This window comes from Volvox carteri, assembly GCF_000143455.1.
Source record: "Volvox carteri f. nagariensis unplaced genomic scaffold VOLCAscaffold_30, whole genome shotgun sequence".
Taxonomy (NCBI): domain Eukaryota; kingdom Viridiplantae; phylum Chlorophyta; class Chlorophyceae; order Chlamydomonadales; family Volvocaceae; genus Volvox; species Volvox carteri.
In genome coordinates, this window is record NW_003307573.1 from 889,499 (window position 1) to 904,192 (window position 14,694).

General features: G+C 50.5%; 1 protein-coding gene across 1 annotated transcript; it reads left to right on the forward strand.

Moving 5' to 3' along the window:
* The first annotated feature begins 266 nt into the window (after positions 1-266).
* VOLCADRAFT_105573 (uncharacterized protein) lies at positions 267-8,297 on the forward strand. Its single transcript, XM_002952476.1, has 11 exons — positions 267-312; positions 396-543; positions 1,125-1,367; positions 1,782-1,906; positions 3,008-3,093; positions 3,938-4,101; positions 4,791-4,838; positions 5,019-5,230; positions 6,002-6,077; positions 7,340-7,443; positions 7,849-8,297. Exons 1-11 carry the CDS (start codon positions 307-309, stop codon positions 7,912-7,914), a joined length of 1,278 nt encoding a protein of 425 aa, XP_002952522.1. The 5' UTR covers positions 267-306; the 3' UTR covers positions 7,915-8,297.
* The last annotated feature ends 6,397 nt before the right edge of the window (positions 8,298-14,694 follow it).

The window sequence follows — 14,694 nt, forward strand, 5'->3', positions numbered from 1 at the left end:
CCGCTGGCTGGACTGCCGATGATTCTTCGCTTCTTCACTGGCGCTGCCTGAGAACTCCTGGCGGGCGGTCGCCCCTCCCAAATCGAACCGTTCAATAGCGCAATAATTACATTTCCTGAAAATCACCAACGGATTTATTTTTTGTTGTACTTCCGAAGCTCGTCCTCAGAGCCCGAAGGAAAGAAGAAAAAACAGCAGCGGCTTCTTATCCCGGTAAGCACCGGTGTACGGTTAGTGCAGCACAAATCATTTAAGCATAAACCTGACTTAATAAGCTTACTTCGAACTAAAGAAGAAGACACAGGCATGACGGTAAGATTAGACTTGTATTTGCACAACTAATGCATTCTTGCAGTTTATTGCGAACCTTAGGGTTGATGCCTCTGGTCTTGCAGGTGGGCATGTGCGCCCTGTATGCTTGCGCCTCTCAAACAATGGCAGCGGTGCCCAGCAGCAGGAATAGGAGTCTTGGAGCGCAGGTTACTTCCGGCCGGTCAGCAGTGCTAGTGCTGACGCTGGCAGCTGTCCTACTTGCTGTCGCCGGTAAGGGTCCCTAATCTCTATCTCAGAAATTTCGATTTCAATGTACTCCAGCGGCCTATGAAGCAACGCTGACATCATCAAACACTTCGGGCTCTTCGGGTCCGGTACCGAAATTCCCGAAAACAGAAATAGAATTCCCGGAGCCGACCCGCTTGCAGAAATAGGATCATCCGCAGTAAACGATAATTCCGGATACACAGCCCGAAGGGTAGCCTGACGGCCGGAGCCGGCAGTCAATGACCCATTTCCGAAACCGGGATGGATCCATTACCGAAAGCAGGAATACTCCTTTTGCCGATGTCTAAAGCAGCAGACACTCCTGGTCATTGGCCATCGTTGCCAGCAGCAGTATTAATCGTTCCCAATCCTCGTAATGTGCTGCTGGTTGGTAATGTTCTTGCTGCTGACTCTGACCGATCTACTCTTGACCACCTTTGCTATGCGTGCGTGGGAGTGAGAGAGAAATGATCTTGTAAAACAACCTTGTAGGTTCGTTAGCTCGCACCTTGTTAGGATGCTTCTGGCTATCCAGGATCATCTGAGCATCCTTTCCGTTACACCGACTGCATTTGCGGGTATAGGTTTGGGTGCCGTGGAAGGCGCCCCTCTACCGCCGAAACCTCCAAAGCCATCACCTCGCCCGCCATCGCCTCGGCCGCCATCGCCTCGGCCGCCATCACCTCGGCCGCCATCACCGCGCCCGCCATCACCGCGCCCGCCACCACCACGCTCGCCACCACCGCGCTCGCCACCGCCTCGCCTGTCTCCACCCCCTCCACGCCCAAACAAGGCACCCCGTCCGCCTCCCCCTACCCCGCCACCCGGTGAGCATATGAATATCCCTCTTTCTTTCCTCCAACTAACTAAATTATTATTACCCAGTGTATGGCTCCTTGGTCTGGTTCAATGTTCACACTCCACTGGACATGCATAAAGCGCTATACAGCAGGCCACCAGCCACACTATATTGCAGGAAGACCATGCATCTCTTCCTCACACGCCGTCTAGTTACCTGGCCCACAAACACATCGGCACCAAATTCGTTAATTGTATGTATGTAGGGAGCCCTGCTGCTCAGCTGGCTCTCAGGAGCCCTCCTCTGCTTTTTAGCCCTCCCTGAGTGACAGCAGAGGCTGTCTGCTGGTATGGTTCCCGAACCTACGTGTGCTGCATGCTTTTCAATGATGTTCTGATCTGGCCACTGCTGCGACTCTTCCTTATCCGTCATCTGCTTGTAGAAGGTGGCCTCCGATTGGTTCGCGGGACAGCGGGAAATGTTGGGCGGCTGGAGGTGCAACTGACCTATCCCGACGAATGGGTTGCTCTATGTGATGATGGCACGTTCACTGCCTACGAGGCCGGGGTGGGTTATTACATGCATATGTATGCAATCATGCGTTGTAGCAGTTGCTCACCTGGTGAGACGACTGGCTTTGCGGAAGCGTGGAATTCAGGGTCCTCGCTGAGGCAGGAAGACGTCCAACCCAGCGACAAGCACTAGTGTACATGGACAAGTACAAAACAACTAAGACAGCGGCAGCGGAGTCTTGAACACCGAACACCAAGTAATCGTGATACTGAAGTGCCTGGCCAGTGCACCCCGCCCAGGTAGCTTACATCTCGGCCTACCTGCCGGAGATTCCCTACTACGTTCCTGCCGTACTAGGATAATGTTGGTGGGGCCCGGGGCCCCAGCCAGTTAGATTCGCTACGAGCAACTGCCGTTTTTGTGACATGTCACGATAGTACGTCTTGGCAACATGTTACAATAGTACATGACATGTACGAAACTTAAATCGAAAATCAACGAAATTAACGGTTATTGTTAACGACAACCGTTGCAATATTGTAAGAGAAATGTAGTGTACTACATGTGTGAATACAGTACTACAGTAGTTACAAGCCACCGGCTTAATATAAAGAAAATCAGTTAAGTAAGGTACTGGTAGCAGAGCGCTTTAGCGTTTATTTGTAGATGATGAGCGCGCCGTACTGTATGTGACTGCATCGGCAGAGATGCAGGCAGGCAGATATACACATTTTTTCCCACCACAAATCCCCAAGTGCTTACCCCGAATATACCTGGAAACATGGGGTTCACTCCACAATTTCATGCCTACAGAATGCACACACATCGTGGTTTTTGTGGTCAAGTACGTTAGGAAAACTTTTGACCACCTATGGGTGACACCTCTGTGTAGTAGGTAGGGACCGTCCCATGAGGGTGTCGCCTACAGGTGATGAAAATGTTTACTGGCGTATTTGGCCCCATCCCCCCATCTCATGCATTTATGCTACAACGGCGTCCAATCCCTCACTCAGCTGGTACCCTGCCTCCCCTGCCTCCTTTCCTCCCCATCGCATGGTGTCTTTACTCGGTGCTGGATGTGTATGCTTTCCGTTGGCTGGTGGGAACTTCAAACGGCTCGGTCATTGATTCATGGCCCTCCATGTGCTCAAGTAGCTCTTTTGCAAGATGTTGGGCTACTCTTATGGCCGCCAGTTCTATGCCCAAGGCATCAGCACCTATGGCCCCGATGAATCCGATCCGTAAGTTTGTTCGTGTTTTGTGTGCATGTGGATGGACGGATCCATTCTGTGCTCCTGCCTCTCACGACCTGGATCCTGAGGCTGAGGTAGTATTAAAGTTACTGCTGCGACTGTGCTAGCCGGCTAGGGGGAATGGAATCCAAGCAGCTGCCAAGGCAATTATCTACTTTGCAAAAGCGGCCGACAGCCAAGGGCAGTAGCTGGCACCTGATCAGTTGTTCATGTTTTGTTCCTTTCTAAAAAATGACAATTATATGCCATATGGACTCCGGAGATGCTTGCAGAGCGCCTTAGCGTGTATTAATAGACGACATGTGTGCCGTACTATGTACAGCTACTGCACAAGCCACATGCATTCTGGCTGCATGGCAACACTGCGGCGGCTTTAGTGGTGGCATTTCGAATTGTGAAGGAAGTTGACCCTGTTGTTGTTCCTCACATGCCATACCATGTTTGCATTCCAATCTATGCAACCTACACACGCACACCTGCTGCAATGCCCGTAAATTGCAGCAAATTGATTGGAGCCCAAGATATGCGCTATTCGGTTGTTCTTATGTTGCTGTTTGAAAAGTACAGCGACCATGAAGTCACTCGTGAAGAGCTTACTTGGTTGCTTGAGTCCGATGGCCCCACACCCAACGTGCAGGCCAGCCAGGTCTAGACTGTTCTTTCGGACCTTACTGCCCGAAATCCTTCGCGCCCTCTCGTCACCCTGCCGGATCCACGGCATCCTGGATTCATCCGCGTCCTGTTTGACCCTGGCTTAATGAGCCCTGATGGCCCACTGACCCCTGACCTACGGACCCTGGTGTACCTGCAACCCCAACACTCCTCTTCACAGGCCCGAGCTCCGAGGGAACTTGGTGTGCACGGGTGATAATGATTCCCGGCCGCCATATGCGTTCTTCTTGCAAATGATCAATTTCAGTAGTCAGCAGGAGGTGTCTTGCGAGGTGTTCCACGTTGCCTGCCCCCGCAACATGTTGGTAGCAATGGAATGTTCTGGTAAGTTTCGTATAACCATACTTGTGTTTGTGTCTATGTGTCTCCTACTCGTAAGGGAATGATGCCTTTCCTGGAAAAGGCTTATACCTATCACGACTTCAGAAAAGTACCGATTGGCGGATGCATTAGATACTACACATAGCATTAGTGGACGGTGTTATGTTCTGGGCGTATCACAGGACCTGACATCCACCGGTACTTTTCTGTTGTGGTGATACAGCACAAGGTTAGTGAGATGAGAATAAAAAGTAGCGGTTCATGGTTACTGAGATGCATATCAATGCCTTATCTGAAATTAACTCGGCTCGCTGCATGCAATCAGCCATCTGCATGGCGCCATTCACGTGACTAGCCACCCAGAACCCAGTACAGCAGACGAAGGTAGGCACTGGCTGTGTGGCCGCCGTGTGCAGCAACGGATGGGGACGCCCTGATTAATATTATTTAATTTGATTAAGTAGCAGTACTATCGTACTAGCTAGTTGTTGAATCCACTTGGGCCTCATGCCGATAAGTGATGTGATGAGTGTTGGGTACTATTCAGCGGAGAAGTGAACAAAGTACACCTAATTATGATGCTTCCCTGTTGCATTATTGTTACAACATTATTGTTGCTTTATTGTTGCATTGTCGCTGTCTGTCCTGGCCCGCCTCCGAGACTACTCCCCCTCCCATTCCCCCCACCCCAGAGACGCCGTTTAAATATAATGGGCCTCCACCGCCGCCATCTCTCCCCAGTAAGTCGCCTCCATGTTATTGCGGGAATGCACCCACTTGGGTGGGTCCCGGGGCCCAGTGACGGCCATGTATAGCTGCTGCTAGTGCTGCAATAACCGGCCAACATACAAAGCCATGCATGCTTCTGTTAATATGTCCTTGGCGGTTGTCTACCTGCTTGCCCCGCCCTACACTTGCAGGTCCGCCACCGCCACCACCCCCACCGCCCAGCATGCAAGATTTCATCCGCCTCATCCGTCTTACGGGTTCAAACCCCTGGATGCCCGATGGGCTTGTCGTGCTTTTGGTCAACTCCTCTGCGGATGGTCGCACCGGCGAGCCTGTATGGGCGCCATTGTGTGCTGATGGTATAGCTGGAGTGGATAAGATTGCTAACATGCTGTGCAAGCAGGTGAGATACATGGGTACTGTGTCGGCACGTTAACCTATGTAATCACCAGCCGCCTTTACATGCAATATCGTTGGAAAGGCCACAACCTGACAAGGGAAAGGAATTTCAATCACAAGGTCGAAGATTCCATTCAGGCGGGTCGCAGTAGTTCTGTGCCACGTGGGTAATATCAAGTATGCAGCCATCGGTGTGCACCTAAAGGCGGCTTGATTGGGGAGACAGCTGCCAGCTGCCAGTGGCAACTCAATCCATATACGGTCTCAGGCAGATACTTACGTTGACTGCTGGTGGCTAAGGACGAATCTCCCAACGCTACGTTTCCAGCCCGTGAACTTACATGCACATGAGCTTAAGGCGCGACACCAGCAGCCAGAATAATCTTTTCCTTTCATTGCCCTCGTTCTGCACGCAATATCAATCCCCTTATGTGAGGTCATCCATCCATCCATTCGCCCATCTAATCCTCTGACCTTTGTCTCCTGCCTGCCTTGTTAACATCCACCCATTCACTCACCCATGCTGCAGTGCTACCGACTGATTGTGTTTCTGCATACAGCTCATCCCGCATCTCAGCCTGCTACTTAGTGTATGTGCGCTATTATTGCCCCTGCCCACTGTGCACCTGCCTAAACATATCGATCACATTTCGTTCACCTCTTTTCCGGCAATTCAACAATCTGTCTATCCGAATCTCCTGCCTGCTTTGCTGGCCCTTGCTGGTGACTGGATGCTTCAACCATTCGCACCCATGGGTGTGTCATATCTGGCCAGAACGATGGCTTCCGTGACTCACCCATCCGTATCATTCTTGGATCACCGAGGGAGGCAATCGAGATTACACAGCAGGGTGGGTCCTTTTATCACTAAATCCTCTTGCAACCTAGTATGCCTATTAAAGTAAGGCCGGAGCTGACTTTGAGCCTGAAGTCGCATGGCATTGTTGTACAGGGGGCCGTACCTGCACTTAAGGAGATCATGCAGTAGTGCCAGGTTTTCCTGCCACACCTTGGCTAGGGCACACCAAGACGGTGTCACCCAGGGGAGGTCGTCCCTGCTACGAATGGCTAGTATAATTATTGATTATCCTTAAAGCTTATTACACAGTCTTGCTTCTCACTCCCAGCCCGAGCGAGGTGAGTGACACCCCCCGCCAGGCCACCAAGCCCAAAGCAACACGGCCATGCATGCATGCTTACATGCATGCACTCCCAACCCCATGCTACCTCCGTTCGGTATCACATGCAATTTAGGTTTTTCCTTTGGCCCCGTCGCCCGTAATAATGAGGCCCTCCTCAACTTCTGGTGCAGACAGAATGAAGGTGTAGCAGTCGCTCACCTGACGGTTCGACTGGCTTTGTGGAAGTGTAGAGTTGACAGTCCTCGCCGAGGCAGGAAGAAGTCCAACCCAGCGACAAGCACTAGCGTACATAGACGCTTACGTAATAGTCTAGTCGGTGGCAGCGGAGTCTTGAACTCCATACCTAATAGTCGTGATACTTCAGTGTCTGGCCAGAGCACCCCGCCTGGGTAGCTTATATCTCGGCCTACCTGCCGGAGATTCCCTACCACGGTCCTGCTGTACTAGGATAATGTCGTTGGGGCCCGGGGCCCCAGCCCGTTAGGTTCGCTACGAACAGCTGCCATATTCGAGACATGTTACGATACTCTTAACATGTGCTAAACTCGAGTCGAATCGTTAATAAATTAACAGTTATTGTTAACAGTAATCGTTGAAATATTCTTAAGGGAAATGTAGCTTACTACGTGTGAATGAAGATGCAGATTAACCAGCAAGCCAGCTACAATCCATTGTTACCATCTTGTATAGACAAATTACCGTAGGATTCCTGCAAAGCCTCTAAGTTGTTAATATTGATCTATAGACAGGGTCCTCATGTGATACGAGGAACACCGAGGAATAGTTCGTACATCGGTTCATAGCTACAGAATGGCTTGTAGATCTTGCCATTAGTGTGTCATATAATACGTACATGCATATTTAGTCCTGAGAATAGATGATATATAGACACTCCCCAATCTTATAAATGACTTGCACATAAATTTACATGCAACATACTATGTGTCGTGTGCATGTGAATCTGCGTGCAGCATCTACAATCAGCGATTTTAACCCTTCCGAATATTCGCACTGGGTAACGGTGGTGGGCGGCATCAGCAGCAGCGCCTACACAGTGTACGACACACAGTTGCAGGTAGGCAGTGCGGGGGCGGGGGCCAGCTCAAGGTCGCTGCCACACACTGCACTAGCTAGTGGGGTTAACTTTAAATGTGGGAAGGTGTATGCGGCGCCCTGTGTTATACCACGACTTCAGAAAAGTACCAGGATTCTATACCCTGATGTTTGTGTATGGATACTGACAAATAAATGCGCCACTCAAGTGCGGTTCCTTACTAAATTAGATAGGCACAGAGCCACTTGCCAGCTGCTGGCAGGCATTTGAGGTGCACTCCCACATGTATGTTCTATATTGTCAATATTAACCTGCGCCTGCCACTAACATCAGCTGCGGTCCATAGAAGTGCTAGCTATCCAGGTAGGTGGCTATCTTGCATTGCGTTGTACACATTGTGTGTATGTGCGTGCTGTGCTCCAACAGGTGACAACCCAGCCCTGCTCCTCCGGCTACCTGTTCCACGTCATCTGTTATACGATCATGGCGTGATTGGCCAATGGTATAAGGCAGGAAATCTACACAAGAAACTTCACGATTGTTGGAATGTGACTCGATCATATACCAATCAATGGAAGCAAAGGAAATGCTGCTGCTGAATCATGATAGAATGTGAATGGTGTTCATGGATAGACATTTGGATATTTGGAGACCCTAGTCACCCTAGGTTGGTTACTAGTGAGCATGGGCTGTTGTGGAAGTGAGTTCAAGTTACAAGTTCCACACAAAAGTGTGGGGAGGACGCATCCATAATGAAAGGCTGGAGGGCCCATGGGCTGCGGTCATTACATAACATTACAATAATGCTGCATACAGCATAGTTTGGGGATTGCAGAATAAGTCGAAATTCACTGCTTTATAATCATCAAGTCTGCCCGCTGCATCCTTGCACAGTGTATTAGTACACTAGCTATAGCTAGCTAACTGTTGCAGCAGTAAATAGAAGCACATGCATATTTTCCATAAATACATGCAGAGCTGATCTACCAGCATCTTCTAAAACCTTTTCAGCGGCCAGCTACTACACCATCCAGGGGGAGATACATTTTCCTCCCAGATAAACTTCAGAAATCAATAATCCAGGATGAGCCCTAGGCCCCACCCAACCTGCAGCTGCCATGCACACTGTGCATACATCTAGATATGCTCAGGTTATGTAATACTGGTACCAGTATTACCTATGCTGTGTAACCGGTTACACAGCATGTCACCCAACAGGCCTGTTGAAAACACATCTAATTGCAACCTGAGTGGAACACCCGAGACACTAATAATAGCTTAATATACTCTATGGTAAATGTAGCTGGTCCCTGCCATATCCCCTCCCGTACAAAGCCCCATCCGGGGCCCACACTACTGCACTGTGTCGCCAGGGTGGTCATCACTGCTGCAGCTGCCGTGGTGGTGACAGGTGCACCATGATACGCCAGCGGCCGCCACCACCACCACAGACACCACCACATCATCATAGCCACCCCACTGGTCCCTGCAATGATGCGCCTAGTCACGGTGTTGTGTTAGTTGGGCGATTGAGCATCTGCTGATGGCAATCTCCCGTACGGTATACAAGTATAACAACTGATGGGGTTGTGCACTTACTGTACAGTCAGCATCAAACAGCAAGCCCTCCTAAAGCCGGTGCTGTGCGGATGACAACAGGAACAGGATGACAGGAGTTGAACCTGCTTGCTCCAGGGGGAGTACTGCTGAGCACCCCCATCAGGATTCATCCCTGCGTATGTATCAACTGGTGGTGCACCCATCCATCTCCACTGATGGCCCCCGTCACCCGACAGCCCTGGTTTGCCTGTACTGACCTTACCCTGCAACAACAGCACCCCTCCCGGGCTCCCATGATCAGCAATCTGAAAGCCATCCAGCTGCTATGCGCTCTCCGGCGCCTTGTATCCGAGCGCCATGTCCAGCAAGGGTGCAGCCCTGGCCATCTGCTTGGCGGTGCAGGCCGCGCCCATCTCGTTGAGTCTGTCAGCCGAGCACTTCCATGACCACCAGCCCAGCGCCTAAAATATATCTGCAATGGATTGATCCTAGGCTATTCGTTTTGGGGCTCCTGGAGGCCCATAAAGTGTGGACCGGGGCATCAAGCACACCCTTCTAGTCGACCATGCAATGTCTTTTATGTGCTATATTCCACAACAATCCTATGCATTTCGGTGCTTTTGGAAGTCCTGTCATCATCATCGGCAAGGTCGAAGTCGGAGGTGCTCATGCGTGAAGCCCTTTGCTAAACTAGTTAAAGCAATAACGTTTCTTTAGCTATGCAGGCTCATGGGCTCTGTAGCCCGTTCATTTGGCATTATGTAAATGTGTGACCTCTGTCCCGCAGTCACAGTTTCCATCTAGCATACTATGCCCGCTGCAATCTCGGCCGAGATTCCGCGGAATTTGACCTCATGAATTCCCAAGGATCTCCGGGCCAAATCCCGTCGGGATTTGAGGATTTGACCCCCAAAAAATTAGCAATATAATGGTCATGCAAAGAATTCCTCGGGCTTGGCATTTGAGGATTTGAACCCCCCAAAACAATTATCATCATGCAACATGGCCATGCAAAGAATTCCATGTGCAGCCGTTACAATATATTGCATATATTCGAGCGGCATATTATGCTCGTGCCAGTCAGTCCTCGTGCTGCATGCCCTCAAACCTTTTAGTTAGACTAGAAACCAATCCAATAGCAGCCTTTTGTACTTCCCGCTTGATGCCTTCACATTTGCGGATACCGTGACAGACATGACAGATAAGACTGCAAAGCAGCTCAAATGTGGGGAATCTCCAACAGCATGCTGAGCTTGGTAGTGGTGTGAAGATCCTGCCTAAGGTGCGCAACACCTGGCAACAGCAGGCACAAGGCATGGTGAGGTGATGCTGCACCGAGCGACACAAACCCACCGTCGTTGTCAATGTCGTCATTGCTGCTATTGGACGAGATCTTGATGACAGAGGTTCCTGGCTGGGGCTTGCATTGCTGTTGCGGTCCCGAGGCGTCCATATATATACAGAGTGTTTTTTTCGTGGAGGCCGATCCTGAATCTGTTACGAGTTCCATAATAAATATGCCATCAGTCCAATACATTTATTACTGCCCGAATTTTTTTTCTGGGGGGGCTTGCCTGATACACCAGCACATATTTAATAAATATTTCATTAGAGTCTCAGCTGTTTCCGTCCGTTGCCACATGCGTTCAGGATTATGTCATACATTTTCACCACGACACCACAGCCAGTACAATGCCCCAGGGCATAGCAAACTCGTCAGTTGTCCATGTAACGGCCACGCTTCTCAGCCCTCTGCAGCCACTTCTCCACCGCCTTGTCAAGCTGGTTGTGGTGCTTATTCTTGACGAAAGACATTGCTGAGAACCGCCTCTCATCATGGTGATACAACTGGCTCCGGGCGTCTAGCCTGGTGTGCCTGAGCTGCTTCCTGGCCTGCAACAGGCTGTTGGTGGGATTGACTGGCTGAAGCGTGGCGCCGTGCGGGAGGCGCCCTGTCATCTGGTTCTAATGTCTCTCTTGTACTCGCTATATTGTTTGAAGTGTTACCAGCATCGCCTGCCGGTGGTCAGGCCTGACCTAGGAATGCTTTGACGCTACCCTGACCAGCTATAGTAGTTAATTTCTTGGGCCCCCGCTCATATAACTTATTTATACTAAAATAGAACGTCTCTGGGGGCCTTCGGTCCGCCCCGGCTCCGTAACGACCGTACCAGGCCTTTACCATGGTCTATGACGGAGTGCAGAATATGCCATTTTATTACGGAAACGTAATATTACGAAAAAAATACACTGCTCCCGAAGATAAGACAATGGCTTCAGTAAACCAGTTCAAGAGCCAAGAAGCGTCAATGACCGGCAGCGTCAATGCTGAGAGCGACTTGTGAAGATCTGTCACTAACACTAACGATGCAGGACCCACACTCAAAACGACCCAATTAGTGGCAGCCGAATCAGAAAGTGTATATCCCGCCAAGTCGAGATAGCCAACCAAATCGTCGACCAGAAAAAAAATGTAGTCGGGCAAACTTAATTGCACCTTTGCCGCAGCTTCCATCGAAACTGCGAAACATCGAAATGTCGGTCGGGCTGCGGAAGATCCAGAGGGTGCAGTCGCCGAGGAGCAGTGGCCGGCTGGGAATCAGACATGGTAGCGTCGCCATTGACGGGCGACGGAAGCGGTGCAGGATCCGCGGCATTATGAATAGGTACAGCCCGAGGCTGATACCCAGAAGGCTGATTGGGCGAAGCGACCGTAGGCGCCGGTGCAAGCACCAAGGCCGCCAGCTGCAAAGTAACGGTGTTGACTGCCGGATCGGCTGAAGCTCCAGTATTCATTCCTGGAGAAGATAATGGAGGCGAAGAAGTTTGAAAAATGGTAGCGAAAGTGGGCCGACGATAAAATGCAATAAATGACCGCAAAAGCATAATCCCAGAAAGAAAAATTTCACCATCTGGATACCAATGTTAAGTTAATGCTTATCACAACCAGTCATGGTGGTGTTGAAAGACACCGGATGCGATACACCAGCTAAGATGTGTTGTATCCACCTCCACTGTTTAGGTGGTAGTGAAAACTACCGATTAGTGAATGAGAAGAGGCTAAATGCCTCTGCGTTAGGATGACCCGTACAGAAGTCTGTACGGTCCGAAGATATAGTCGTCAACACGAATTATCACCAATCGGTGCAATCGTAACCCAAGTGGGTCTACCAGTGACAAGTGTCACGATTATAGCAAGAGCGCTATAATCCAGTATCACGCGTGATAAAGACAGGCAAGTGCCCGCTTAAAGATGGGCCAGCGCCCAATTAAAGATAGGCAAGTGCCCAATGGTTAACCAAGTAAGAGTGAAGATATTGCCCAGCGGCAAAGTGCCAGAGAATTGGGGAAAGATCCGAGGGTTAATATGCAAGTGTGCCACAACAACTATCCCCCCTCAGGATGCAGCATCCTCGCAGCGTTAGTGGCACGAGCCTTGACTGCTTGAAGTTCGGGGTGAAGGTATAAAGTTTTTCTCTGGCTCCCAGCTATTATGTTCATTGGAATACCCGGTCCATTTGACGAGGTACTTTAGGCGTTTTCCTAGGCGGCGGGCACGATAATCCAGTATGCGCTCGACCGAGTAAAGTGGATCGCTCTTCAGCCACTGAACCGGCGGCAGTCCTGCAGGACTAGAAAGTGCAGAAGAACTGTCGCGAACAGTTGAAGAATCCAACACATCCGCTGGCGCCTTGTAAGGCCGCAACAACGTTACGTGGAAGGTGGGGTGGATGCGCATATCAGACGGTAGGACAAGCTCGGCTGCTGCTTTGCCAACCATGCGCTTCACAGGGTAAGGACCCACCCACCGCAGCAATAATTTACGAGGTCCGACGGCTAACTGCCGCAGATTTTTCGTACTTAAAAGCACTAAGTCGCCTTCCTTGAAGGTAACTTCGGCTCTGCCGTGGTTGTAATAGTTAGTCGTACGGTCTATGGCTTTTTCCAGACACTGCTTCGCTTCTGCAATACGAGCAACGTACGACTTAATAAAGGATTTGGCTGCCAGGACCGGAACATCAAGTTCACGTGAGACGGGAGTAGCTGGGTGGAACCCGTAATTTAAGAAGAAAGGAGATTGTCCCATAGAGTGATTGACAGTGTTGTTCATCGCGAATTCTGCAGCCGAAAGATAGGTGTCCCAAACACGAGGGTTGTTGCCAGCGTAGGTTCGCAGCATATCACCCAAAGTGCGATTCATTCGCTCAGTCTGACCGTCAGTTTGTGGATGATAGGCAGTAGAAAGGCTTACTCGGAAATTAGCCAAAGTGCCAAGGGCTCCCCAAAACTTGGCACCAAACTGAGGTCCTCTATCAGAAATAATCTGTTTGGGAACACCATGCAGACGCACCACGTTATCAAAGAACAGTCGAGCGGTTTGCTCCGCGGTAACTGTCGTGGTGGTCGGTACTAAATGTACCATCTTGGTCAAGCGGTCAACAATGACGAGGACAGCATCGTATCCCCCCTCGGACAGAGGAAGTGCGACGACATAGTCAAGCGACACACTCTCCCAAGGCGAGTCTGGAATCGGCAAGGGCTGAAGCAGGCCCGATTGCTTACCAGATTTTGGCTTCTGCCGTTGGCAAACGTCACACTGCTCAACAAAGGAAGCAGCATCACGAGCCATCCGTGGCCACCAGAAGTTGCGACGTAGCAACTCAATAAGGCGAGTAGAACCCACATGACCAGAAAGTGGATCCTGATGCACACGGGAAAGGATATCACGGCGAAGCAAATCATCATTAGGGACAACCGTTTGACGTCGATCACCATCAGTGCGAACCCAGAGACCCTGGACACGGGTCAACTGCTCGATGTTATTGGGATCGTTGAACCAAGGGTCGGTTTTGTATCCGTCCACGATTCGTTTGGCAAAAGCAGAAATCGTCAAATCGGCAGCCACAGACTGACGTCGAGTCACAACCGACAGGACGACAGAGTGCAAGGAAGGATGGCGACTCAAAGCATCAGCAACATTAACGGAACCAGACACATGTTCCCAAGTGAAGTTAAAACGCTGCATATATTCTAACCACCGCGCCTGGCGGCGGTTAAGAGTCGGAACACCCTGCAGGAAGGTTAGGGGCTTGTGGTCAGTTTTGACAACGAAAGGGCATCCCTCAAGATAGCAGCGCCATTCGCGCAAGGCGTGAACAACGGCTAGTAGCTCTTGTTCACCCGTGGTGTAGCCGCGTTCGGCAGCAGAAAACTTCTTGCTGGAAAACACGACAGGACGACCGTTCTGAAGTAAAACTGCCCCCGTACCGTGCAGCGAGGCGTCAGAAATAAGCTCAGCGAGGCGTCGGTAATAAGGCTGAGAGTAATCGGGAAAACGCAGCACTATATCGTCCGCAACAGCATGTTTTATAGCCTCAAAAGACGCCTGACATTCAGCAGTCCAAACGTCAGCAGAAGAAAACGCACCCTTGCACGTAAGACTCGTCAACGGTGAGAGACGAGTAATTGGCTATAAACTTGCGAAAGTAACTGGTAAGCCCTAGGAACTTTCGCAGCTCCAGCAATGACATCGGGACAGGCCAGTCACGCACCACAGCAGTCTTCTTAGGGTCCATGCGAATCCCGTCAACGGAAACCACATGACCCAGATACTCAACTTCGGACTTCACCCAGTGGCACTTGGACTGCTTGGCGTAAAGCTGTTCCCGCCGCAAAACATCGAGCACCAAACGAAGATGTTGGAGGTGCTCT

Coding starts and splice junctions, on each gene's coding strand:
- VOLCADRAFT_105573 (XM_002952476.1), top strand. Junction 1,907..3,007: donor TCACTGCCTACGAGGCCGGG/GTGGGTTATTAC, acceptor GTGCTCAAGTAG/CTCTTTTGCAAGATGTTGGG. Junction 5,231..6,001: donor CTAACATGCTGTGCAAGCAG/GTGAGATACATG, acceptor ATATCTGGCCAG/AACGATGGCTTCCGTGACTC.